General features: G+C 55.4%; 1 protein-coding gene across 4 annotated transcripts in view; it reads left to right on the top strand.

The window, feature by feature from the left end:
- The window catches only part of Frmd4b (FERM domain containing 4B), a 190,663-nt gene that overhangs the window by 64,786 nt on the left and 100,291 nt on the right, over positions 1 to 25,586 (top strand). The window contains exon 1 of one of the 4 annotated variants that reach the window (XM_046425710.2): positions 744 to 1,108. The exons of 1 other annotated variant lie outside the window; for it this stretch is intronic. In XM_046425710.2, coding sequence (XP_046281666.1) covers positions 947 to 1,108 — 162 coding nt within the window. In that variant the 5' untranslated portion in view covers positions 744 to 946. Of the gene's footprint in view, positions 1 to 743; positions 1,109 to 19,235; positions 19,307 to 25,586 lie in introns of those variants that run through there. 2 more of the 4 variants (XM_046425709.2, XM_046425711.2) reach the window with 2 other exon arrangements.

Genomic DNA, 25,586 nt, shown 5'->3' with positions numbered 1-25,586 from the left:
GCTGAAGCTACCAGTGTCCAGAGGCTGAGTTTTCTGGACACAAAACAAGAATCCTCTTAGGAGCAGCTGTTTTTCAGCAAATGACCTGCAGTTGTTATTTGAAACCCCCTTGTGTCCCTGTGTCCTTCTGCCCTGCCCAGACCTGCTGCACTGTTTCTCCAGGGTGTGAGGGAGCCCGCCCTCCGGCTGACACGCAGGTGGGCCTCTTCCCGGAGACCCTCGGGTTGGAGCGGAGGCCGGCCCTGGAGCGGGGGCCAGCTGTTGCTGCCCTCTTGATCTCCAGGCTCCCGCAGAACCAAGGAAACACTCGGGGATCCCCGGGGCCGAGGTCCACAGGGATGCTTCGGAGGATTTTCTCTCTCTCTCTCTCTCTCTCTCTCTCTCTCTCTCTCTCTCTCTCTCTCTCTCTCTCTCCTGCATCTGTGGCCTCCGCGGAGGTGTTTACCGTGTGGAGGGGCGAGATGGCAGGCGGGGACCCCGCGGTGCAGGGGGGAGCTGCCCAGTCGTGCAGCGGCCGGCCCGGGGCGGGCGGGAGCGCCTGAGCTCCGTCCTGCAGCCCGGGCCAGGCCTCCTGCGGCCGCGCCCCGGGGGCGTGCCGGGGGCCGTCCTCGCTGGCCAGGGCGCCCGAGCCCCGGGGGCGGCCCTCCCGCCTGGCGGAGCTGAGCGCAGCCGGCTGGGCGCTGCGGGCGGGCGGGGCGCACGCGGGCGGCCGGTGCCAGCCGCGGCCGTTGGCTGGCCGGGGCCCAATCCCGGGGCCCAATCCCGGGGCCCAATCCCGGGGCCCAATCCCGGGGCCCAATCCCGGGGCCCTATCCCGGGGCCCAATCCCGGGGCCCAATCCGGGGGCATGCCGCCCGGAGCCGGCCGGGGCGCGCGCTGCAGACCAGCCGGGCGGCAGGCTTGACCCCGCTGCCCGCGGAGGTGGCGTCGGGACCGAACCCGGAGGATGGCCTCGGTGTTCATGTGCGGCGTGGAGGACCTGCTGTTCGCCGGCAGCCGCTTCGTGTGGAACCTGACGGTGACCACGCTGCGGAGGTGGTCCTCGGAGCGGCTGCGGGCTTGCCACCAGGTGCTGCGGACGTGGTGCGGGCTGCGCGACGTGTACCAGGTGAGCCGCGCGCAGGGCCCACCTGTGTGACTTCCTTCTCAGCTCCCAGCCGGTGGCTGGCCATTGCGTCAAATGCTCGGCCGCTGTGGGTGACCGCGTCTTCCTGGCCCTGCACGGGGCGGGGGGGCACCAGCGGTGAGGCCCTCCAGCATTTGCACACGTGGGTTACAGCGGTGGAGTGGCCTCCAGGAAGGGACTTTGACATTCGGGGGACCCCTTCCTTTGCATCGCAGAGGGGTGCCTGGCCATTTTAGAATAGATGGCTTCACACTCTGTCCCAGGTCCCTTCCTGGGTTTGCTGGCCTCCTTTTGATTTTATTTCAGTTTTCCATCAGGCAACCCCAACTTGCAGGGCAGAGCCAGGAAAAGCTGCTTCTGAGCCTTTCCGGCCTTTGGAAGGAAGGACACCAAATGGTGAACAGTTTGTGGGAGGCTGGCAGGTGGGGTGACCTGGCGGGTTTTGTGCTTGGCTGGGATCACTCCCTGTAACAGCACAGCCTCTTTCTCCTTCTGCTGGGTCCCATGCTGCAAGCAAAAAAAAAAAAAAAAACCAGCAACTTTGTTCAACTAGGAGACCCTCCCTCCCTCTGCTCTGGAACTGCATCTTGGCTGGGTTGTTTTAAACAGTGATTTGTGGATTCAAAAGTGCTTTGTGTGCTTTGGTTGTTAGGGTTTCTGAGGCTAAGAGCCCAGTGTTGTTGAATCAGGAAGGTTGTACCTGGGTTTATGGGAGGTGGAAGGGCTCTGCTGCCCATTCTTGGGTTCCCCCACCCTGACCCCATTCCTCATACGGCTGGGATCTGTAGCTGGTTATATCGTGTCCCATCTGTGATGCAGCACTTGGTTTAGAGAAGCCACCGTGTTTCGTCCACCAGGCAGAATGAAAAGGCAGCCTCTGAGGTCAGCCAGTAGACGTCTAGAGGGTCCCTGACCCCCGGTCATCCTTGCCTAGGCGTGAGGAACATTTTAATTTGTGCTTTCTCTTGCTTTCTGTAACCTGTCTCTGTTGTCGTGCGTTTTGACGTGGAATCCCAAAGCCATGCTGAGAACCGGGGCACGTGGGGGTTTGAGCGTATTAGGGAACTCTGGATAGATCCCAGCTGGCCACAGGTCAGACGCTCCCCTGGCTTTTGGAGCCAGAAGTGTGTCTGTCTTTCACGGTTTTTTTCCACTCTCTCTTGGGAAATCCCTGTTCAGTTTGGTTTAGAGGATAAGTGTCCCGCATGTAGTTTTGCTTTTTCTTTCTGATGTTGGGGAAATTTTCAAAAAGAAGACCCAAATAGTGTGGTCAACCAGACAGTCTCTGTGCCTGTCTCCCAGGGGATCCAGGGGATTTATGGCTTATCTCGAATGCTGTTACTGACCAATTCAAAAATGAAGGTTTCAGCAACCCCGGACCCTGTGAGTTCTTTATCAGTTTGGTCAATAATAATTTTAAGGCACAACTTCAGTTTGAAAGGTTAAGCTACCGAAATACACATTTTTCTCTTCTGTAAAATGAACACCGATGGAGTCAATATCTTCTTGTGATCAGAACATGCATTTACAATAACCAGGAGGGCTGGGGACATAGCTCAGTTGGTAGAGAGCTTGCCTTGCATGCACAAAGCCCTGGGTTCAATCCCCAGCACCACAATAAATAAATAAATAAATAAAATAACAAGGACTTTTGTGAGCATTAAGTCACAAGTAGAAGAAAATGAGGCTCAGGTTTAAAGTTTCCTGGGTTTTTGGAGAAATAAGATTTTAAACAGTTTTGGTTTTTTTAGCCTTAGAACAATAGTTTTCTTAATGGCACAATATGCTTAAATCATTTGCAAAGAAAGATCCTTTTAAAGTTGAAATAATTTTTTAAATTTTCAAGGGGCTGGGGTTGTGGCTCCGTGGTAGAGCACCTGCCTGGCATGTGTGAGGCACCGGGTTCAATCCTCAGCATAAAAATAAATAAGTAAGACAAAGGTATAGTGACCATATTCAACTAAAATAAAAATTGTTAATGCTTTTCAAATATCGAGCAAGAAAGTGGTGAACTGAATTGTCTAGAATGAAAAAGAAGGGAAGTGATTTCTCCCCTTGGCCTCTTATCTATTCCACAGTAGGTAGGTGAGGGCCCCCAGTCTCGGCCGGTGTGTGGCCATGGCCAAGTTAATCTCACTGAGGTTCCGTCTCCTCATCTCTGAAGTGGGGGATCAGTGGAGGTGATCACAGAGCTGGGTAAGAGAATTCCCTGACGTGCAGCGCATTCAGCACACGGCTTAGATCTTAGGAAGCACTCGATGCATGTTACCTGTTCTGTCGGATGTTCCAAATTATGATAATAGGAAACCCAACCTAACCCACAGAGTGAAAAGAAGTGAGTTCACCCGGGCTAACATTCCAGTGGTGAAACCAAACTCAGGCCTGGTTCTGATCGGGGCACAATGCTGTCTGCAGAATTCATTCTGACCTGGTCCACTTCATGTGTGGGCTTTGTCCTCAGCTGGCTTCTGCCCTGAGGACAGCAGATAGTCACAGCATCTGCAGTCCTCAGACCACACACCAATATACCCAGAAAGAGAATTTTTCTCTGTATTCTTTTCTCTTATTTTCAGAGGACCTCACTAAGTTGCCTGAGGCTGGCCTTCAATTTGCAATCCTCCTGCCTCAGCCTTCCAAGCAGCTGGGATTACAGGCATGTGCCAGGGTGCCTCACTAGAAAGAGAACCTCCTATATCTCCCAACTATCAAAAGTCCTAGTTGATACTCTGGGTGTGCATGTGGGGCCTGTACCCAGCTCTAATGCCAGGTACTAATTGGCACACGGTGTCAGGTTGCAATTTAGAAATTCTTTTTTTTTTTTTGAGGGGGTACCAGAGATTGAACTCAGGGGCACTTAACCACTGAGCCACATCCCCAGCCCTGTTTTTACATTTTATTTAGATACAGGGTCTTGCTGAGTCGATTAGGGCCTCACTCCTGAGGCTGACTTTGAACCTGCGATCCTCCTGCCTCAGTCCTGAGCCACTGGGATTACAGGCGTGCGCCACCACACCCGGCACAATTTAGGGCTTCTTAATGGGAGGGATGTGGCCCAGAAGGAGCAAATCTCTGAGGGGTGGAGAACTCGGGGTGGCAATAAACTTCCTGCTTGAAGGCGTAGAGTGCAGACATATAGTGCCTAAACCCAGCACAGTATATCTGTGGCATTCAAACGGGGAAGGGTCACCAGAAAACAAACAGTGTGTAAGACGTGCTCCTTAAGGGGTGATGCTGAAGGCAGTGGCTGGGAACAGTGGCTGGCACTGCCTGGCTTAGGCTGAAAGGAACAGGCCCATTTGGGCCCACCCAGGTCCCGTGTCCTCCAATAAGGAAGCAAGATGCCATCTGCAACTCAGCAGCTGCAATGTCCCTGCACTGTTAGAATCTCAAATCTAGCATTCTCTGCAGGGGGGAAAAAAAAAAAGTCGTTTTTCAAGGTAAGTGCAAAAATTAGCACAGAAATAGCTTTCCTCGTATTCTGCCACGGTAATCTGAGGGTAAGGCATGGGGGCTCCCCGTGAGGACGCTGGTAATGCTCCCATCCTTCTCCGGGTAGACCTCAAGGGGAATTTTCCATAGCACTGCCCAGCTCTTTGGCATGTGAACTGGAAACACCAGCAAGCTCCGTGTTTTACAGGAACTGCTTTTTAAAAAAAAAAAAATCGTCTTGTTGATTTTTAAAAAGGTGTCATTTTTCTTCCCATCTGAATGGTCTTGTTGAGAGAAGTCAGGGCAGGGAGACGCCCTTCCCTGGCACCCGCGGGCGGCCGAGGGGGGGTGTGCACACTGAGTGAAAGCAGATCTCCCGCCTGTTCATAAGAGTTCTGACCCCAGCATTATTGCCCGGCCAGCGAAGCCCGGGGAGGTGACACTTCTCTGGAATTGAACGCTTCCTCCGAGTGACTTCATTTGCCAACGGCGCACCATGAATAATTAAGATGCCGGCTATACGGCCCTTCCGTAGTGCAGGGCCGGATGGGAAACGGGCTCCCTTTACCAGAAACGCAGCCTGTGGGCCAAGGCTTGAGGTGGGCTCAAGGGGTGGTCCTGAGAACTCAACCTCTGAGCTCAAATCTACAAAGCGACTCGCCCGCCACAGGCCTTCCCAGCTCATCTCCTCCCTGGATGGGTTGCATTATAGCAATTAATTAGGTCCAACCAAGGAGGGACGCGGAAATGACAGGAGAATGCTGTTGAAAAAAACAAGACCCACACCTCTCAGTTTTCATTAAGTGTGGCATGTCCTGACAAAGCCCTCTGTTTATTACTTGGGCTGGGTTTTTCCTCCTTCGCCCGCATGTCCCAAAGGTAGGATTTCTTGCAAACCCTGAATGGAGTCATTGCTGCCCAAAGGAGGCAACTTGAACAGAATCTGGGGGATTTAGTGACCAGAAGAGGCTGGGCCAGCTCCCCCAGGCGGGCAGCCGGCAGCCGGCAGCCGGGGCACAGCAGACAGTGTGGGAGGCAGAGTCTGCAGCTCCCTGGGAGCAAACTTGACCTTGAGCAAGTTGCTTCCCCTCTCCCGGCCTCCTTTCCTCCTGGGTAGCAGGGTAGGGCCACCCTAGCTGCAGGGTGAGGTGGGGTGACAAATTCAGGAGGTAACGTAGATGACACTTAGCACTGTGCTGGTGCAAGCCAATGCTCCACAAAGGTCACCCCTCACTGAAGTCCCAAAGGCTGAGCTCAGACCCGGTTCACCATACCAGGTAGCCAAGGGTACTGTTTTTATGAGCAAGATCACTTCTCTGGAAACCAAGTTCCCTTTTGACATGGCAGATGTTCCTGTAGAGAGTCACAGGGATTTCCCAAGGCAGCATGTGCAGGGTAGACCTGGGGTACTTGGGTTTGTTCCCCTCCATAGACCCATATCCTGTTCCAGTTCAGCCCATCTGGCCCTGGGGCTTCTGAGGAATCCTCTCTGGGTCCAAGATGACCTGTGACCTTTGAACTTTCCATCTCACCACTCTGCTTGGGAAGGCCAGGTCCCAGAGGTCCACTGTCCAGCCAGCATGGAGTGATCTGGGGGCATCTCCAAGCCTATCATGGCGCTAGCTGCACCCTCCACAGGGAACTGGCCCACCGCCTGCTTTTGTAAATAAAGTTTTATTGGCACACACCCATGCCATTCACTTGCATGCCTGACTGCTTTCCGGCCTGCCAGGCAGAGGGCAGTGCTTGGGACTCAGGTACCTAGAGTTGAGTAGTTGATCCAAAACCAGACATTTTAACTCTGTCCCGTTAAGTAAATGTGTGCCAGTCCACGGAATAAGAAGAAAAAAAAAATACAATGTGGGTGGAGAAGGTTACAGGAAGAAAAAGTCCCCAGTCCATCCTAGATAAGCAGAACTTGAAAGAATCTAGAACTTTCTCATCCAAAGCCCAGTCACTAGGAAATCAGGAAATATACTCAAGTGCTCAGCTTGCTTTCACTCAGTCCTCCTAGTACCGGGGATGATTGGCGTTATGGGTGGGTCCCTTCACTTGTTTACCCACAGCCATAACCAGGAGCAGCAGGACTCTGGGGACAGTGATAGGCAGGTTCTGTGGAAGCTGGGGAGAGACTGAACATGGCGGACAGCGAAGAGCACAAGTCCTCCGTCAGAGCTGGTCACATGACCCACCACAGGGCCAGACAGGAGGAGAGCTGGGCAGACTGGGCTCCTTGGGAGCAGCCCGGAAGTGGGTCGGAAGGCCTGGGACTGGGCACAGGGGGCCCTTGGGCTACTGCTCAGGTCATCCAAGGTCACAGATGGCCTCCAGGCACTGAGGACAGAGATGTCCTAAGTTGGAACAAGAGGGCTGGCCTTCCCCATCCCCTCAGCCCATCATTAGAGGTGGGGTGATCTACAGGGGGACCGTGTGGGAGGCTGGGCTTCCCCTATCCCCTCAGCCCATCATTGGAGGTGGGGTGATCTACAGGGGGACCGTGTGGGAGGCTGGCCTTCCCCATCCCCTCAGCCCATCATTGGAGGTGGGGTGATCTACAGGGGGACCGTGTGGGAGGCTGGCCTTCCCCATCCCCTCAGCCCATCATTAGAGGTGGGGTGATCTACAGGGGGACCGTGTGGGAGGCTGGCCTTCCCCTATCCCCTCGGCCCATCATTAGAGGTGGGGTGATCTACAGGGGGACCGTGTGGGAGGCTGGGCTTCCCCTAGCCCCTCGGCCCATCATTAGAGGTGGGGTGATCTACAGGGGGACCGTGTGGGAGGCTGGCCTTCCCCTAGCCCCTCAGCCCATCATTAGAGGTGGGGTGATCTACAGGGGGACCGTGTGGGAGGCTGGCCTTCCCCTATCCCCTCGGCCCATCATTAGAGGTGGGGTGATCTACAGGGGGACCGTGTGGGAGGCTGGCCTTCCCCTAGCCCCTCGGCCCATCATTGGAGGTGGGGTGACCTATAGGGGGACCGAGGAGGAGGTTGGGCTTCCCCTGGCCCCTCAGCCCATTGTGGGATGTGGCCACTCTTGAGAGGGGGTCCTCGGAGGTGGCAGCTGTCTTTAGAGAGGGCAGTGCCCGGGGGGGCTGAGCACTGTGAGCCCAGAGCTCTCCCAACAGCTGGGCAGCACATCACAGCGTCTTCCACAGATGCCAACCCAGGTGCTGGTCTGAGGCCAGAACCAGGTCACGGCCAGCGGGTCGGGAGGGGCGAGTGAGAGAGCAGGAGGGAGGGTGCAGAGTTTGGCTGTTAAATTCAGGCAGGTGACCCTGAGAGCCGTCCCCTGGCTGGGTCCTACACCCTGCTGAGGAGGTCCAGTGGCCTTGCCCTCAACCATGGGTGCTGAGTGACCCGCAGGACAGAAAGTGGCTGATGCCCGGGGTAAGGATCCAGCTCTCAATGGGGAAATTCCTCTTCCACTCTTCCTGGCCAGTGAAGGCCGGGCCTTTACAGCAGGAGCTGAGAGGCTGCATTCCTTCTCAAACCCCCCTAAATGGTACCATCTTGGTGTTTAGCCCTCCACTTGACATGACTACGGTGTCATTTAGGGACCCTCAGACCCTGCTCAGGGTCTTTGACAAGTGTGCGAATCTTCGTTGGGCAGCTTGGAAAACGTCAGGTTTTCCAAGTACGGATGGATGGATGGGTGAACCGAGGGATGGATGTTAGTGTGGGTAGGTGCTAAGTGGGTGGGTGGATGGATGGATGGATGGATGATAGGGTAGGTGGATGGAAAAGACTCAATCAGCGTCCACAGGAAATTACACGCCTGCTATGTGTGCGTTCACGCGTGACCCTGTGGTCATCCTTGAAGTGCACTTACGTGAGCGAGGCTGGTGAAGACGCTGCGTTGAACAGGCCCATTTTCTCCTAATGTTCTGACTGTTTTCAGCTTTTGAACTTCGTGTTTAGGGGAAGCTTTTTGCTTAAATAGCTGTCTTGCTTTTGCTTGTGTGGACCCCTGCCGTCTGACCTCCACTGGTGGTTACTGATGGCCAAGCGGCCCCGTGGGCTGGGCCCTGCACCTGGCTGTGCGTGTACAGGATTAAGAACACGTTCAGGGATCCTGTCGACATGCAGAACAACGAATGATGAGCTCCCAGCTCCCAGGGTTAAGTCCTTGCTAATATCTTGCCATTTTTGCTTGGGATAGTTTCTTATAATATAAAGACATGGTGTAGAATATTAGAAACCTCCCGGGTACCTCCTCCCTCTTCCTTTGAACTCATCCCACTTGGAGATTTTCCATCCCAGGCATGTTTTATAATCACCTATTTTATAAGCACATCTGCTTTTGTCTATAAGCAATGACACCAGTTTGTGCATCTGTAAAATTGTGTGTGTGTGAGGGTGAGTCTGCTTCCTGATTTGTCTCTCCAGTTTTGGGGTTCATCTCTAAATTCGTTCTAACCCCCGTATTCCACTGTAAGAATAAACCAAGCTCTCACGGATGGGTGTTCAGATTGCCCCAGGTTTTCAATGTCCGTAAGGACGGTAGTGAAGACTCGTATGCTTATCTCCTTGTGCGTATGAGGCAAGAGTTTCTCTGTCATAGGAATTAGGGAGAGTTGCAGGGTTTTTGACTTTATTGTTATTATTGGATGTTGTGCCTTCTCTTTTCCCTGTCAAGATGCTATCTCACACCCCATCCTGTTGGTTAGTGGACGTATCAGCTGATTCGCCGCCCGCCCCCACCCCCTCCCGGGGCTGGAATATGACTGGCCAAGGCACACTCAGCCTCTGCCCACCAACCTGCTTTATTAGTTAAAAGCTACATAGTATATAAAGATCAAATCCTACCAGTTATCCTCTTATTCATCCACTCAACTGATATTGGGAAAAACAGCCCAGTGCTTCAAAACGAAATCTAAAACTCACACTTTGAGAGTTCAGACCTTAACTTTTGTTAGCCAAGTGAGTTCTCTGAAAAGTAGGTTGTTTTCTGTAAAATGTGAACAATCATTGTACCTACCTTGAGAGTTTTTTTCTGAGATCATTATAAAAATTAAATGTACCAAACTTTAGAAGCACTGAAACAGTGTGTTAAATGTATGTATGGATGGATGGATGGACAGATAGACAGAAGAGTGATGGATGGATGGATGGATGCTTGGTTGGATAAATAGTATGTTGGTGGATGGATGGACAGATGGGTGACAGGGTGAATAGATGCTAGGTGGGCGGGTGGATGGGAGGTAGGGTGGGTGGATGATAGGTGGGGATATAGATGAATGGATGCTTGCTGGGGTAGATAGTAGGTGGGTGGATGGATGGATAGATGGACAGATGGATGGGTGGTAGGTTGAGTAGATGCTAGGTGGGTGGATTGATGTATGGATGGATGGGTGAACCAAGGGATGGATGTTAGTGTGGGTAGGTGCTAGGTGGGTGGATGGATGGATGAGTGGTGGATGGGTGGATTCTTGGTTGGGTAGATGGATGGTAGGGTGGGTAGATGATAGGTGGGTGTGTGGATGGATGGATGGATGGGTGGATGGATGGATGATAGGGTAGGTGGATGGATGGATGCTTGGTTAGATAGATAGGTGGATGGATGATATAGGGTGGGTAGATGATAGGTGGGTGGATGGATGGATGAGTGGTGGATGGATGGATTCTTGGTTGGGTAGATGGATGGGAGGGTGGGTAGATGATAGGTGGGTGTGTGGATGGATGGATGGATGGATGGACGGACAGATAGATGAACGGGTGTTTACACAGATGCCTGTCCAATAATTATCTTTGTGAATGCATCATTCTCAACTCCTTATGCACATGAACCTTTAGAGTGTCTAAAGTCTGCAGGAGACTTGGTTCCTCCTTTCTCCTAGGTGAAGAATCGTGTCCAGTGGTCTTGGTGGACACCAGCCCTACAGCTGCAGTCATCTTGGTCTGTATGACAGTATAGTGCTTCCTCACATCTAGTTGCTTTATTTCTGACTCCTCCAAAGGAGGCTCTCCCCCTCCCTTCCCGCCAGCCCTGGATTCTTGCTCAGGGACCAGATTCTCAGTTCTCTCTCTCGCCGGCCCCGGCACCCCGGTGCCCCCTCTTTCTCCTCTCTGTGAACTGTCCCTGTGACGACCCTAGATGGGCAGCTGCTGAGACCTAGTTACCATAGGCCCTGGGTCAAGCCTGGGAAGTGAAGCCAGCGAATGTTTTTACAGAAATCGGTTCGCCTCATTATAATGTGGTCATCTGCTTATTATCTGAGAGAGAGAGGGGCTCTTGCAGAGCGGGGAGGCTGAACGGGCTCGTCAGCCGGGTTGGAACCAGGTCTCGTTGCCCGTTGTCTGGGTGCTGTTTGACCACGCTACTTGTCCTGGGAGCCTGTGATTTATTCTGTTTTGTTGCTAACACAAAAGGTAAAATAAAACCTATGGTTTATGTTTGGCAGAAGGGTTATACAGAACATGGATAGGAGAATAGTATCTTTTCAAATGTAAAAACTTAGACCCCTGGCGCAAAATTGATCCTAAGGCCAAAGCTGATCCCACTAATGTGCAAACTCTGAGCACTGTTTAAGCCCAAAGTCTTTTACTTCATAGCTGAGTGACATGGGCCAGTTGCTTGACCTCTCTGTGCCTCATTTTCTTGGGCACAAAATGGGGATTTTGTAAGGGTCAGGCGAAACGTCGGAGAAAGAGACCACCGAGTGACCACTCATGCAATTGGCAGAAGGGGATTTATTGAACCAGCATGCTGGGGCTCCGTGCCCACTCAAGAAAGGAAAGCAGCCCAGAGCCCCGAGCAGGGGCTGAGCACTGCTTAAGTACACTTTTTGGGGAGGGCGGGGATTTTACATACATCACAGTCTCCTTTAACAAATCATTATACACCGCTGGAAAATCAAACCACAACTCCTAAACATGATTAGTTCATTCATTGGCGGGAACAGGTCAGGCGGGGGTGATAGGTCATTTCTAAACAGGGTACACATTCAAACTAATTGGTTTTAGGGCCTAAAGGACCACGTGACCAGTTACACAGAGCCCTAGTTATTGGACAACCAGGGAGTCAGTGGGAATATTTACTGGGCAGTTCCAGTATTGTCCTAACAGCTACAGGGATTTCAGGTTTTGCAGGTAGCATAGAAACCTAACAATACCTAATCCTTTACATTTTAACTCAGACCTTGCAGCTTAGAAACTTTACAACACCCGGTCTTTTACCCTTTAACTTTTACGCTTCAACTTCAATTTCTTTTACCCTTACAATTTAACATCAGCAGCCTCCTGGGGTTGTTGAAGGGACCAACAAGGTCATGTAAATGTAGATCTCAAAAGGGTGGTTGGCTCACCAAAGGCCTTTTAATAAAATGTTAGCTAGATTTATTTTTACTTAATGAACATTTTTCTAGGTGCCAGACACAGTGCTAAGTAGTTTATGGACCATTATTTAATTCTCTGAACAATGACATGAAATAGCTATAATGGGCCCCATTTGAAAGATGCAGAAACTTTTCTGTAGGGAAGGGGGCTGATGAGACGCTGCTCTATTTCTTTAAGCAGTTTTTACACTTTAAAAGATGACGAAGCCTTTGGTAAAGAAGTTCATGTCTAATTACAAACACCCAAGCATCCTCCAGCCCCTGGTGGCCAGGTCCGTCCCCTCCTCCTCCACCTGCTGACCCCTGATTTCTTAGCTGGATCCTTGCCGTAGCTGCGAAGTGGGCTGCTGATGCCGTCTCCCCGGAGTCTTTCTCAGGCTGCACGGCACGGTCCTGGATCAGAGCCTCTGCCCCTGGCCTCTGGGGTGTCCTCTGCCTCCCCCCACCTCCTGCTGGTCTCTTTTCAGATGCCACTCAACCAAAGGCGATCCCTGCCCATTCTCTTAGCCGCTGTATCTTCGGCTATAACCTTGTCTTTGCTGATGTGCGGATTGGTTTCTCCCAGGCCAGAATATTAGCGGGGGGTGTGGGGACCCCACTGTGGGTCACCAGGCCTGGGGCCTGGTAGGAGCTCCTGTAGGCTGGTCGCACAAATGACCCAACGCGTCCACTTTCCATTTTAAGAAACACGCTCTGGTCAGTCTAGGGCATGCGTGGGAGGGGTGAGGCAGACAGGAGGCGGATTCTGGTGCCAGCAGAGACGGCGGGGCCTGGGAGAGGGCAGTGCCTGGCTCAGAGGCCGCTGAGCTTTTGAGGGAGCCAGACGGCAGCATCCGTGGGACTCTGCCCAGAGGGGACGTTCGCGTCCTGTAAAGTTTTGGAAACTTTGTACAGGAAAAGGCGGAGCCCATCAAAATAGATGTCTGCATGTGGGTTGATGCTTTTTCGTGGTAGAAAATAGCCCCAGGTCAGGGTAAGGTGGTTGAGAACACCCGAGCTCGGCCTCTCTGGGCTGCGCTCACCGGGGAAGCAGCATTTTTAGATGGCAGAGTGGAAAAATTCAAGTTTGTAGAAAGGGGCTCACGAGGACCCCAGGTTTTGTGGCCTTCCGGCTGCAGGAACCCGCCGTGCCCAGCCCCGGGCGGGGAGGTTGGCCGTTTCTGCTGCCCTGTAAGCTGTGAACGTCAAGTGACTGCTATTTCCTGGCCCAGCCCTGCGGCCGGCTGGGGAAGGTGCCCTGGGTGTCCTGACCAGGATCGAGGGACATTTCAGAGCGTTTCTTTCTTCTCGTGGCAGTTTGGGACGTCAGGTGGGCATCGTGTATCATTTGGACCTTGTCTCAGGTCTTTCCCACCCTCACAGGACAGGAGGACCCTTTGGGATTCTTAGGAGCAAAAGCCAAAACCAACCCTCTTTTCTCCTGGTCTCGAGGAGTGTTTAATCAACAGCCGCTCCCCCCCACCTGGCTCTCTGGCTGCATGCACACTCTGTAAATCCTGCCAGCACAGGCAATATCAAGAGCGTTTGATCCCTCAGGTACTGTGTCTCATCCTCATCCTCCAATAATGCAAGAGTCCCCAGAACAAAACATAGTACTAGTCCCACGTAGTTCCCGAAGAGAAAAACGATGCACTTTTACCAAACAGGCGGGTGCCAGTGTAAATCGCATGAAGACAGTCTGGCCCCGGGCAGGAAGCATCCCAACTGTCAGCTCGGGCTCCTCTTCCAGGGCCTCTTTCTTCCCTAGGATTTTTATAAATTAAGCTTTCTGGGTCCGGGTGCCAGACACAGCTCCAGCCAAGCTCATCCAACTTTGCTTTCGACTCCTTATGAAAATGAATTTTGTTCTCGGTGAATGTGTTTTTCCCTTAGTTCACTGCAGAAGCCAACTCCATTAAAAAAAAAAAAAAAAATTGAGCATCAGTCCCAGAGTCTGAACGGGGCCCTTTATTCACCAACCAGTGACGTCCTTTACGAGTTTTTTCAAGCTCACACAGGACATCAGGTTACAAATAGAGCCCACGTCGGCTCCACCTCGGTACGGACAGAGTGTGTCTCGGAGAAAACACACACACCCAAGGGTGTTTGTCTTCCTGTTCTCTCTTCTCCTGCCGTTTCGGTATTTTTTTTTTTTCTCCAAGCTGAGTCACTCCTGTTCAAACGTAAATCCCATGGATGTCACATACGAACATAGGAGTGAAGCCTGAAGGCCTGTATTGGGAGTCTGAGGTTTATTCCAGAAAGCCACGTTCGCTAAGCACGGCTCCCTTTCCCGCCTTCTGCACCACTCCTACGTTTACAGGGCGACTCTGAAGTCACGGGTCAGTTTACCAATGACATGAGAAGACTCCACGGTGCGTGTACGCTCTAGAAAAACGGCGGATTTTGATGAAGCTCGGCAGGTGTAAAAGTGGGTGAACGGCTTCGTCCATGTCCGTCAGTTAAAAAGACCCAGAGGAACAGGGGGAGAGGAGGACCCAGGAGGGAGCAGAGAGCGGCAGGGGCTGGGGCTCCGGCCCTGGTTGGCCGCACACTGTCTGGACCTCAGCAGCCGCTGGTGGCCGAGGCTCGGGGATGTCAGGTGGGAAGCCCTGCAGCCGCTCGCTCAGAATGCAGTGGTGTCCAGGGACAAGGCGGTGGCCCTGGGTGGCTTGAGGGGAGAGGGGAAACCAGGGGCTCTTCTCAGTGCACGTGTCGAATGCATGGCATCCAGGATCGACAGCTCTGTTTCCCTTAAGTGATGGGCACACACCCTGCCGCCGCGCAGGACATTGGGGTCTCTGTGCCTCTGTCCCCGAGCCCCATCCCTTACTGGCTGCGTGATCAGGGAGGGCCACCCAGTGCCCCTGTGCCTCAGCTTCTCACCTACAAAATGCCATGTGATTCTGGAAGCACTGTCATCGGGTTGCAAGGGCAGACACCAGGATGGCTTTACAGTGACTTGGATCGTGACGAGAGCTCAGGAAAGAGTGGCTGAGGGAGGGGTCCTGGGCACCAGGGAGGCGAGGGGCAGGACGCACCTGCTGGGCTGGGGCTCTGCCTCCCCCCACCTCGACCGAGCCGGGCAGTAAGAAGGAGCCTGCTGCCCTGCCCCTGCCATCCCAGCGACTCGGGAGCCTGCAGCAGGAGGTCGCAGGTCCACGGCCAGCCTGGGCCACAGTGAAGTGCGGTTTATCTGCAAGGAGAGAGAAGAGGAAGAGTGGACGGAAAGGGGGCCCGTAGGTGACCAGGGACCGGGGAGAACTAGGAACCAGTCGCCAAGCGTGAACTTTCCCTCCCTTTGGATCGTGGTTCCAACAAACTGGAAAGAGAGGCATTAGTCCGACAGTTGGAAACCGGAACTCCGGCCGGAAGCCTGAAGATACTAAGGAATGATGGTCACTTTTCTTCCTTTGGCTTACTTGGGGCTATGTTTCAAACAGGGACCGGATCTTTTATACTGAGATATTTACCAGTGAAATTATTGGAAGCCTCACACCTGCTTCAGGACAACCCAGCAGGACAAAAGGCAGGTGGGACGACGGACGGAGCCACTGAATCAGCCCCGTGAAGGTGGCTGCGCAGTGGTCATGGCCCTGGTCGCTCACTTGCTGTGTGTGCTTCCAATTTTCCGTCATAAAATTGTGCAATTTCGTTACTAAAGAAATGCCAAGGGAAAGACAGATGGGAAATGAAGCAAAACAGAAAACCGGATTCCAATACAGACAGGAGGGAAATCTGACAGGGCGCCCGCGTGTGGGCCTGGACGCCCTTCTCGTTGTCTGCCACGCTGCGAGGACAGCCGCGGGGAGACCGGCGGCTCTGGGTGCCAGTCCTGCTCTGTCCCCCGAAAGGCTCTGGGTGCTGGCTTCTCTGAGCCTCAGCGCCTCGTGTGAAACAGGGAATTCAGAAACGAACCCCAAAGGCTTTTTGTCTTTATCCGGCCAAACACAGGGACGAGATTAGGTCTGAAGTCCGCGTCCACCTCCCCACGGTTCACGCCTGGGAAACAGAGCACGCCCCTCCCTCCGCCTCCCCCCCTGGTTTTCCACTTGTGGTCGAGCAACCCAGAGTGTCCCCCGTCCACCCCGCACAGGGAACTCCCCGTCCTCCTGTGCGAGGGGAGCATGAGTGACGGACTTTTCCGTGGGCTGTTTTTCCTGGACGTGGTGTACCCGGCGGCCGCTGAGCCGCGGGATCTCAGGGAGACCTTGAGTAAACACGTCCCGATCCGTCCCCCCCATCTCTGGTGGATGGGGAGGGAGCTCTCTGTATTTGGTGATTTTCCTTTGTAAACAGAAGTTCCACTCCTTCCAAACAGCAGTTGTGAGCTTCCCAGGTGCCGTGCTGGATGGGGCCCTGGACGGGGCCTCGAGGGTCCTGAGCTCAGCCGTGCACCTCCTGGACCTGGCTCCTTCACCTCTGGCCTGTGCCCAGTTCCCGGTGGTGGGCTCCTGTGCCTCCATGACCCACTCGATCTGCTCCCTAGGCCTTGCCCTCATCTGAAGTTGTCTCGTGGGAAGCTTTATTTTTTCTCTCTTGGTCCCCTCTCGGTCTCTCTCCTGCTTACCACTGAGTCCCCACCATGGAGCCCAGTGCCCCGTGGGGCCAGCCACATGGTTTGCAGGGTCCCATGCAAAGTGAAAATGGGGGCTCCTTGTCCTAAACTGGTAAGAACGGTAACAAGACAGCAGAGCGCTTAATCAAGCACCCAGGACCCCTCTGAGCCTGTACCCCAGGATGCAGACACCCCGAGAGACCGTTGTCGGAGGGAAGGCCAATCTAAGAAAAGGCACCAGGTGTCCATGGAGCCCGGACATGGATGGATGAAAGACGAGGAACGGAAGCCAGGGGTGTGAGGAGGGGAAGCCCCGCTCCCAGGGGCAGAGCCGAGGTCATGGTCACAGACACAGTGACCACCGCCCTTGGGGACCCAGGTCCAGGCTGTAAGTGGTTCTGGGTGGAAACGCGATGTTTGCATCTTGGATGTCCCTGCGGGCAGCTGCGTGTGTTTGAACTGGACCAGGTGGGCTTTGGGGGCAGGTAGAGGAGGGCGGCTGGGGAGGGGAGGTCCCTGTGCAGACCTCACCGGGATTAGGAGGTGACCTCCTAAGCTCTTCCTGTTAGGGGACAGGGGACGGCTCAGAGCTGGGTAGGGCCCCTGGTTCTGGGGAGCCGCAGCTTGTGACCCAGATTGGACTCGCAGTGTCTGGCCTCCGCTTGGCAGGAAGTAACTGTGACGGAAGGGTCAACGGTTTGGTGATGAATGCAAAGCTCGCAAAGAGCCCTGGGACTGTCCTCCCACACCTTGGGCCCCTGTGTGTGCGGTTCCCCACCCTGGGGTACAGTTTCCTCATCCCCGACCAGAGCAAGAAGGGCCCTGGAGAGTCACCAGAGCCCAAGTCCAGCCCACAGGCCGCTGTCTCCCACGTCCGTCCGTAGTCCACAGTCACCATCCACACCCGGTCACGCCCACTGGAGGGGCCCTGAATGGCTTCAGGGTTTACCCCCAGGGTTCACGTGCCGGAAACCCGATCTGCACAGCCAGTGGTGTTGGAGATGAGTGGGATGGGAGGGTCCCCAGGATGGCATTAGTGGCAGGAGACCACACTGGGACCGTCACTCTGTCTCACCATGTGAGGCCTCCGCCTCGTTATGATGCAGCCTCACCAGGTGCAGTGCCAGGCTCTTGGACTTGATTCTCTATGACATAAACCTTTACTCTTTATAAATCACCTGGTCCCTGGTGGTTTGTGATAGCAATACGAAATGGACCAATGTTTTCTTACCCAGCACTTCCTAAGTCTACGTTGCTGGGTGCCAGGTCGAGTCCTGCCTGGTGCCCAACTGCCGGCGGGGACCGTTTGAAAGTGCCATGGGCTCAAGCTGGTGTTCCCGCTCTGCCCTTTGGCCCGCCTTTCTCTAGGACTGCTTCTGCCCAGGTGTGTGAGCTGCAGGTTTGAATCTCCATGCCTGAGGCTTCGTTGGGAATGTCAGGTGCCCCTCAAGGTGTACCTCTTCCTGTCCCCTTAATGCATGTGTGAGAGTCTCCACAGCGGGCCTGTGTGTGGCCTTTCTCAGTGATGTCTCGGTCACTCATTCTTCTGACATCAGCCCCTCCCCTCGTGGGACACACGGCCACACACAGTCACGAAATCTGGACTGAATTCTTGGCCACCGTTTCTACCCGTCTCGCCCCGAGTGCCCCTTCTCTGTGTGCAAACCTGGCACGGAACGAGGCTGTTTCAGGCCCTGTCTTCCCAGACAGCATCCTGTGCCCAAGGTGACCCCAGCCTGTGGAGGGACTTGCCATCAACCCCCCCTGATTTCTGAGGGATGAACTTCTCCTGTAGTGGGCAGCATGGCACCTTGCCCTGGGCTGTTTAGGTACCTGACAGGTACCTGCCGCCACCTTCTTCACCCTCTACGCTGCACATTATCTCACTTAATCCTCCCAAGCCCTTCTGCGATAGGGACCTTTGTCTCCACTTGACAGAAGAGGGGACAGGCTCCCAGAAAGACCAAGTAGCTGTCCCAAGCACCTACGGCTGCCACTCACCCAGCCTCTCCCGCTGCGGAGTTCATGATCCTGGTCCCACCCCTCCTTACACTGAGTTCCAGAAGGTCCTTTCTCTCACCAGGTGGTGAAGCAGGAAACCGTGTCCCAAGTCCTTACCTAACTGTTCTCAGGCGCAAGGGAATGGGTGACCCTCCCTGGACTCTGAGTATCTTTCTCTCAGCTGCACCTTGAAGCGCACTGTGTGCTCCGATTATTTCCACGCCTGGAGCAGTTCCAACAGCGGATGATTCTGTGGCCCCCGGACGGCAAAGTCCATCCTCTCTGGGTCCATAGTGGTCCTGCCAGGACTTTCTGTCTGTGGCTGACGGTCACTGCTGGGGGTGTCGGTGGAATTCTGAGTTCCTCTCTGCGGGCAGCAGCGGCTGAAGGGCAGTGTCCACGGTGGCCCTGGTGAATTAAGTGTCCTCTTATTTCCATGCGTCAGGTTCCCAGCCTCCCCCAGAACAGGCCTGGGGATGGCTGCAGCTGGGCTTGGCCATGGTGCTTGGTGTGGCCTGTGGCCTGCTCCAGGGGAGCTCCCAGCCCCCTGGTGCCCCGTTTGGAGGTCGGGGAACAGGAAACACTTCCCCTGTGTTTCAGGGTGTGATGAAGAGGACTTTGGGTGGCCAGCAGGGCCGGGAGACGCTGAAGCGGTTGCCCACCCCCTCCCCTGGCTCCCCTGACTCACGTTGAGAGCCTTTGTTTCTAATCAAAGCGACAAACCGTCAGGTCATTTCCTTGAGATTATGTGGCAGCGGAAGGCGTCGGAGGCCTCTGGGTCCCCACTCCAGCTGCCCGCTGTGGAGCACGCCCAGCCCTCCGGGTCCTTCGAGCCGTGCACACCACAGTCCATAAATGAGCCTGGACCATGCTTCGGAGGTAAGGACGTTCCCCGGGTCACCGTCCCGCTGCCGGCTGGGTGCGGGGCCTGTCCAGCCTCTACCAGCACTTGCTGGCAAGACCTGGGGCGGACGTGCACACTGCGGGCGGGTTGGCTCCTCTGAGATACCTCAGGAGGCCCCTCTCAGAGCCGCACATTGCAGGGGACCGTTATCCCACTCTGTCCCAGGAGTCCCGCGGCTCAGCAGCGTCCATCCGCCGGGCTCCTGTGGGCCCCCCGGGGACGGCCATCCCCGACGCCTGACTTAGGTTTTCCTGTGATTGAAACGCGTCTTGGCTCCTTGAAAAGTCGGAGAGGGCGCGTTTGTGGATGTGCTCCAGAGTGTGGGTCACTGGCCATGAAGTGCGTTGACCCCCCTCGCCCCCCAGCCCCTTCCCTTGGTCTTTTCTTAAAGACTGGCGCTCCCTGAGTGGGGGAAGGCAGGGGGAAGGCAGTCGGCAGGCAGCACAGTCCTCGGGCTCTGTGATGGTCCACGTCTCATCAGCAAGACCTGTGGGCCCTCCTGTGTGTCAGTGGGCACTTGGCAGGACGGACCCTGGCGCCCTAGGACTCGGGAGTGGCCGCTCTTAAAGGGCCCTGTGATGCACATCCCCGTTTGGCCTGGGGCCAGCAACAGGGGGGGCCGAGTCTGGGCCTGGCTTGAGGTGGCACCTCTGTGTGAGCAGAATCTAGCAGCTCTAGGTAGAGAGGGTGGCCGTGTCACTTTGAGGGATGACGGTCAGTCCATCAATAAGCCCTTTGTGATTGGTCAGAGGAAGTCCTACCTCCTTAAGTCCATTTTTCTTCCCTGATGGGTGGGTGTTGGGGGGTGGGAATCTGCGTCCACTTCAGAAAGCAGAGGAAATTATCTCATCCAGTGCACTGCAGAGCCCTTGGGGGTGGACGGAAGTCTGCAGAGGAAGTGGGCAGGATGGGGCAGGGAGGAAATGTCCAGGAAATACTTACCTCACCGCAGGGACTGGGCCGGTGTGCCCTGTGCTAAGGCAGCAGGACGTTTGGTCTCAACAGCAGCCGTCCCCAGGTGTCTCAGGCCTGAAGGGTGGAGAGGAGTCTCACCCAGCTGCCGTTGGTGACCTGGATTCTCAGAGCAGAATCGCAGCAACCCCGGCGGCTCACGTGACGGGATCTACATGGGGGGACCCTCAGAAGCGAGGCCTTCCTGGGGTCAGAACCCAGTGCTCTTGGCAGAGGGTCTGTAATACTCCCAGACACACCAGCTCCCACTCCAAAGTGCATTCTGGGTATTCCTGTGGGCCATTTGTCTGGCCTGCATTTGGAGGACTGGGGAAGTCCTTCTTGCTAGATTGGGGTTCCTGTCCACAGCTGCTGCGTCCCTCCCGTGGGGAGTGCTCAGGGCTGTCCTCATGCAGGGGTTGGAGGTCAACTATTAAGCAGGAGGAGAACTGTCAGTCATCTCATCCTGGAACCAGGAGGTCAGAATTCAGAGGCGCGGGGGATTCCCTTAAGACTCTGCATCCCGAGGGGACAGGGCACAGCCTCGGGTCAGGATCTCCCGAGTCTCGAGTCTGCAGTGTCCTCCGCTGCTGTGCTCCGCCGGACCCCCAGGCTCTCTGTGTTTCGGGCATCAAGAGAGCCTTCTCACGGGCGCCTGCACCTTGGAGTGGACATTAGGGAGCAGGGTCCCAAGTGAGGTTCCGCTTCCTGTCGGGCACGGATTCCAACCGCAGGAGGAAGACAGTGGGCAGGGAACCCGCAGTGCCGGGTCTCGTCACGAGTGGTGGTTCTGTAGGTGAACACCACAGCTCACAGGCTGGGGGGCTCCCAGGGGCCTGTCCCAAGCCATTCCTCGAGTGGGATTCTTGGAAGTCCCCTGTGAAGACGCTGTTGCTTAACGTTGGAAAACTCTGAGATTTCCTAAGTGACGTAGTTCTCTGTGTGGCAAAGCCAAGGCGGAGGACGGTGAGCCGTGTGTTCCTCTTTGTGAGTGCCATCTGGCCGGGCCAGCGGCCACTTCATCATTCCCTGACCACAAAGAAAGGGGAGCTCTTGGGCGCTTCCGCAGACGCGGCTGAGAAGGGGGGTGAGCCGGTCTCTCTCTGCTCCACCTTTCCTCTCTGCTCTTGAGTCAAGATGAGGCGCCCAGCAGGCGGGTCTGTGCCTTCCCTTGTTCTTACTCCCTTCTTTAGAGTATCGGGGTGACACAGAGTGGCTTCAGTATTGACTGGGTGCACCGTCTGTGCTGGGTGCTGAGCCAGGATCTCGTCAGGCAGCCCTGGTCTAATTCCACAGCAGCCTTACGGAGCTCACGCGGACTTCTGTTTCACGTTTGGAGCCCCCTGTCTTCTGCACAGCTCTACGGAGACGTCATCCAGGCGTCCCACGACTCACCCAGGTGGAGGGTGCGGCCCAGCGGGTTCTGACGCGGTCACGTATTTCTGTCCCATTTTGCAGAAAAGCAGTGAAAAGGCTTCCCGGCTCCTCTAGCTTTGCCCGAACTGCTGCAGCCTCACCTCACGATGACCAGGACACTCCTTATAAAGGGGCCCAGACCCCTCTGCCGCACCTCAAAGCCCACGAGGGCCCCCCACTCTCGTTTCCATGGCCGCCGTAGATGGGCGTCCCAGCACCCTGGTCTGGGACTTCAGTGTCCTTGGGCACCCTGAAAGGCTGGACACACAGTTTTCAGGCGCCCTGAATCTCAGACGGGCTCCGTTGCTGCTGCTGGTGGGCACCCACACTGAGAAGCACTGACCAGGCCCCCGTGGGCTCTCTGGCCCTGTGTCCTGGGCTGTCCCTGTGGGTTCTCCACGGGCAACTCGACTCCCAGGGGGGTGAAAATCAGTCGTTGAGGGGCAAAGAAAAATCACGACCCCGTTTAAATATGACCAGACGTGGTGGCACACACCTATTATCCCAGCTACTTGGGGGGGGGGGGGCGGTGGGGGCAGGAGGATGACCATTTTGAAGCCAACCTTGGCAACCTAGAGAGACCCTATCTCAAAATGTAGAAGGGGTGGGAGGTGCCGCCCAGGGTCACAGCACCGAGCTTCAGCGAGAGAGTTAAGGACTCAAGCCGGGCAGAGACTCCTGCAGGGTGACTTCTCCTTTCCCTTCTGCAGGGGTCACAGAGAGAGCAGAACGGCCCACCACCTGAACAGGACCTTTGTGAATGTCCACCCTGAAGGGCTTTGTGGTGCCCACTGCTTTGTTATTAGCTAGGAAATATATATATATGTCATCATTCATGATTGTCACCCTAGCTCAGGTGAAGGGAGGAACCCCTTGAAGTCTCACAGCTGCGCTGAAGCCCACCTCTGTGCCCTTGACCTTCGGGCTTTTTAAATAGTGACTTATGCTTTAAACATAGCAGGAGCTTCTTCAGAGGCGGTCTTCTGATGCGTTAGGAAAAGTGACCCCTGTTGCCCAGCGGCCATTCACAGAGGACGCTGACTTCCCTAAAGTCACCAGCTGGTCTGGGAGAGGCCGGGATCAGACACCACACCGTGGGACTTCCTCGGAGGTACCGGGCCCACTGCGACCCTGCACAGAGGATGGGGCGAGCCCGGCCTGCACTGTCCCCTACCCCAGGTGAATAGCAGAACTCAGAGACTGCCCGGGGAGCTCCCCGTCCAGCTTATTAAGTGACCCGGCCCCACCCTTCCCCCTGCAGAAACCAGCTGCAGAGGGCCAGGGTGAGAAGGCCCTGGGGAAAACATGCGGTTCCCTGGAGACCGCCCCGCGTGGGGGTGAGATTTCCTCTCTGGGACCCTTTCTCAGCCAGGAGGAGCGGAACCTGAGAGCAGGCCAGAGAGAGCCTGGCCGGCCAGCGGAACAGCCGTGCACAGTGAGCTCCACCTGGGAGGCCGAGGCCGGGCCGTCTTACCGCCCCCCACCGCGGGGGACACGCAGGGACGTCCACTCCCGGCTCGTTGCTCAGGTGTTCTCCAGCATCCTGAGCTGGGCACCCTCTTAGGGGCTGGGGAAGCTGTAGAAAGTGAGATGCACCCTTCTCCTCATGGAGGGTACGTTAAGTGGGGCAGGGGCCCTGGAAGGGCAGCAGACGCAGCAGTGGACCTGAGTCACAGTGTGGGGGCAGCAGAGCCCAGGTGCAGCAGCATCTCCGTGGTACCCTTTGGTGTTGGCCTGTGGGCAGCTCTGTCCTGCAGCTAGTGCATGGCCCCCTCGCAGGAAGGTTCCAGGATGCTGAGTTTGAGGCTGTAAGACATGAGCCCCTTAGAGGCCACCGAGCTGGGCCTTGAACACGGCCGTCTAAGTGAGGCCGCTCATTTTCCCTCCTTTCCCTCTGGGGCCTCCACACGAAGTCGGCCGCCTCCTGCAGCACGTGGGACGGGGGTTCACACCCGGCTCCCCAGCACAGGGCCGCTGACCGGCCGTGCAGCTCAACTTTGTGGTGCAAACGCTCACATCCTGAGATTGAGCCGCTGCCACCCAGGTTCAGTGGACGGAAGGGCTCCAAGAGCAAAGAGGACGGACAGACGAGGCGGGCGACCGGACTTGAAGACCTTGGGGCTGCTGCCTTTAAGTGCCGTGTGTTTCGTGCTGAGCCATGTGTGCGCCTGGTTTAGAACGTCCAGTGCCTGATGACCACGTGGAGTCGGATGCTGGGCTCCCGTCAGCTGCCGAGAGCTGGCCCCGCCACCCCTCTCTCTCCTGAAGGATCCGTTACCCAGTCGAGTTGCCTGCTGCTAGCCAAGAAATCTCTCCTTTTTTTTTGTGGCTCCTTCCAATTTCTGTCTGCTCCCTGACCCGGGGCCTCACAGGTTGTTGGGTTTTTCCTCCCTGAGACCCGCGTTGAGTGTGGAAGCCTTTGAAAGCAGACGGTGCATAGGTAACAAGGAAGCTCGGTGACTCTGGTGACTCCCGGGGGAGAGGGAGCGGTTCCCCTGTAGTAGTGCCACTCCTGGTCGGCAGGAGGGAGGTCTCCTGGCCGAGGTGTCACTCAGTGGCCCAGAACTTGCCGGGCCAGCGTGGGCTCTGGGTTCTGTCCCAGCAAGGCCAGCGAACACAAGAGGAGTTGGCCTTCTCTGCCTTCTCGGTTTGGTAATGATTTTCTAAATCTCCTCTCCAACCGGGAGACAGGCAGGACCCTGGACCCGGTGCTGTCCGTTTTTATCAACTGTCAACTCCCTGAGGCCTTCTCCACAGGGGTCATGGAGCACGGAGACCCTGGGAAGCGTCCATCCAAGCTCCCAACAGGGGTGATGCAGAACAGAGACTCGAACACTCTGCCCACAGTCAGGCGCTCCCAAGTTAGAGCAGAGCCCACTTCTGGATTTGTAATTAGGCTGCGTTAACTTGCAGGCTCTCGGGGCAGCCCGAGTGCTCTTGGCTCTGGGTGGCTTTTGTCCAGGGTTTCCCCATGTGTCCTGCAGTAGTTAGTACACGTGCCCGGGACGTCGGCCAGTGACCAGCACCACAGTCTATTATTAAAGTTCCTTCCCAAGCCCTGCGCGCGGGTCTTTAGGGTTCTGAAGAACGCAGCCCCCTGCTCCTTCCCACAGCTGCTTTTCACCGAGGCAGGCGAAGGTTGGCGGGCAAAAGCCTCCAGACCACAGCGTCTGCCGCTCGCTCGCATCAACTCCAAAGCCAGAAGCCCCACTTTCCACCCACTTTCTTTTCCACAGCCCTCATTCCGCTTAAACCTGAACTGCCTCGAAAATCAAAAACCCCCACCACTGGCCAGGCAGGCGCTCAGCTTTTCTTGGTGACATTTTTGCGACTTTTCCTGTCTACAATGTCTGGGTCTCCTTTTTTGTTTTTTTGACTCGTTGATGCTGTATCATGATGTCTGAAAATAGAGCCCAACCGCTGGTTTCCAGTAAGGAGGATGCTTCCCTCTGGAGAAGAGCAGAAATATCCTGTGGGTTTGCGACAGTGAGCACTAAGTCTCTCGGTGCCTGCTGTGGCTGCTGGGTGGACAAGGGCAGCTATGTGAACCCCGGTTTGCACTGCTGCTTCCCCCAACATCGTCCCCTTGGTTTCACCGTTCACACCGTGTCACCTGGGGAGCCCTTGATTGGGCTGGGCTCAGCCCACCTTGAAACCGTGGGAAGAAAACCTAGGGTGCAGGCACCGACTTCCCTTACAAGACCCCAAAGCACAAGGAATAAAACCAAGAGTCAGTAAGTGGGATGCCGTCAAACCAGGAAACTTCTGTATGCAAAGGAAATGATCAGGAGCGTGAAGACAGAGCCTGCAGGAAGAGAGAGAATCTTCGCCAGCTGCGTCTCTGATGGGGGATTAACATCCAAAGATAAAGAACTCAAAAAGCTCAAC

The sequence above is a fragment of the Marmota monax genome, unplaced genomic scaffold (assembly GCF_021218885.2).
Source record: "Marmota monax isolate L192 unplaced genomic scaffold, Marmota_monax_Labrador192_F-V1.1 WCK01_AAM20220418_F8-fsc00028, whole genome shotgun sequence".
Classification (NCBI taxonomy): domain Eukaryota; kingdom Metazoa; phylum Chordata; class Mammalia; order Rodentia; family Sciuridae; genus Marmota; species Marmota monax.
Note: the sequence above shows the minus strand (reverse complement) of the source record. Positions and strands in the feature narration are given on the sequence as shown.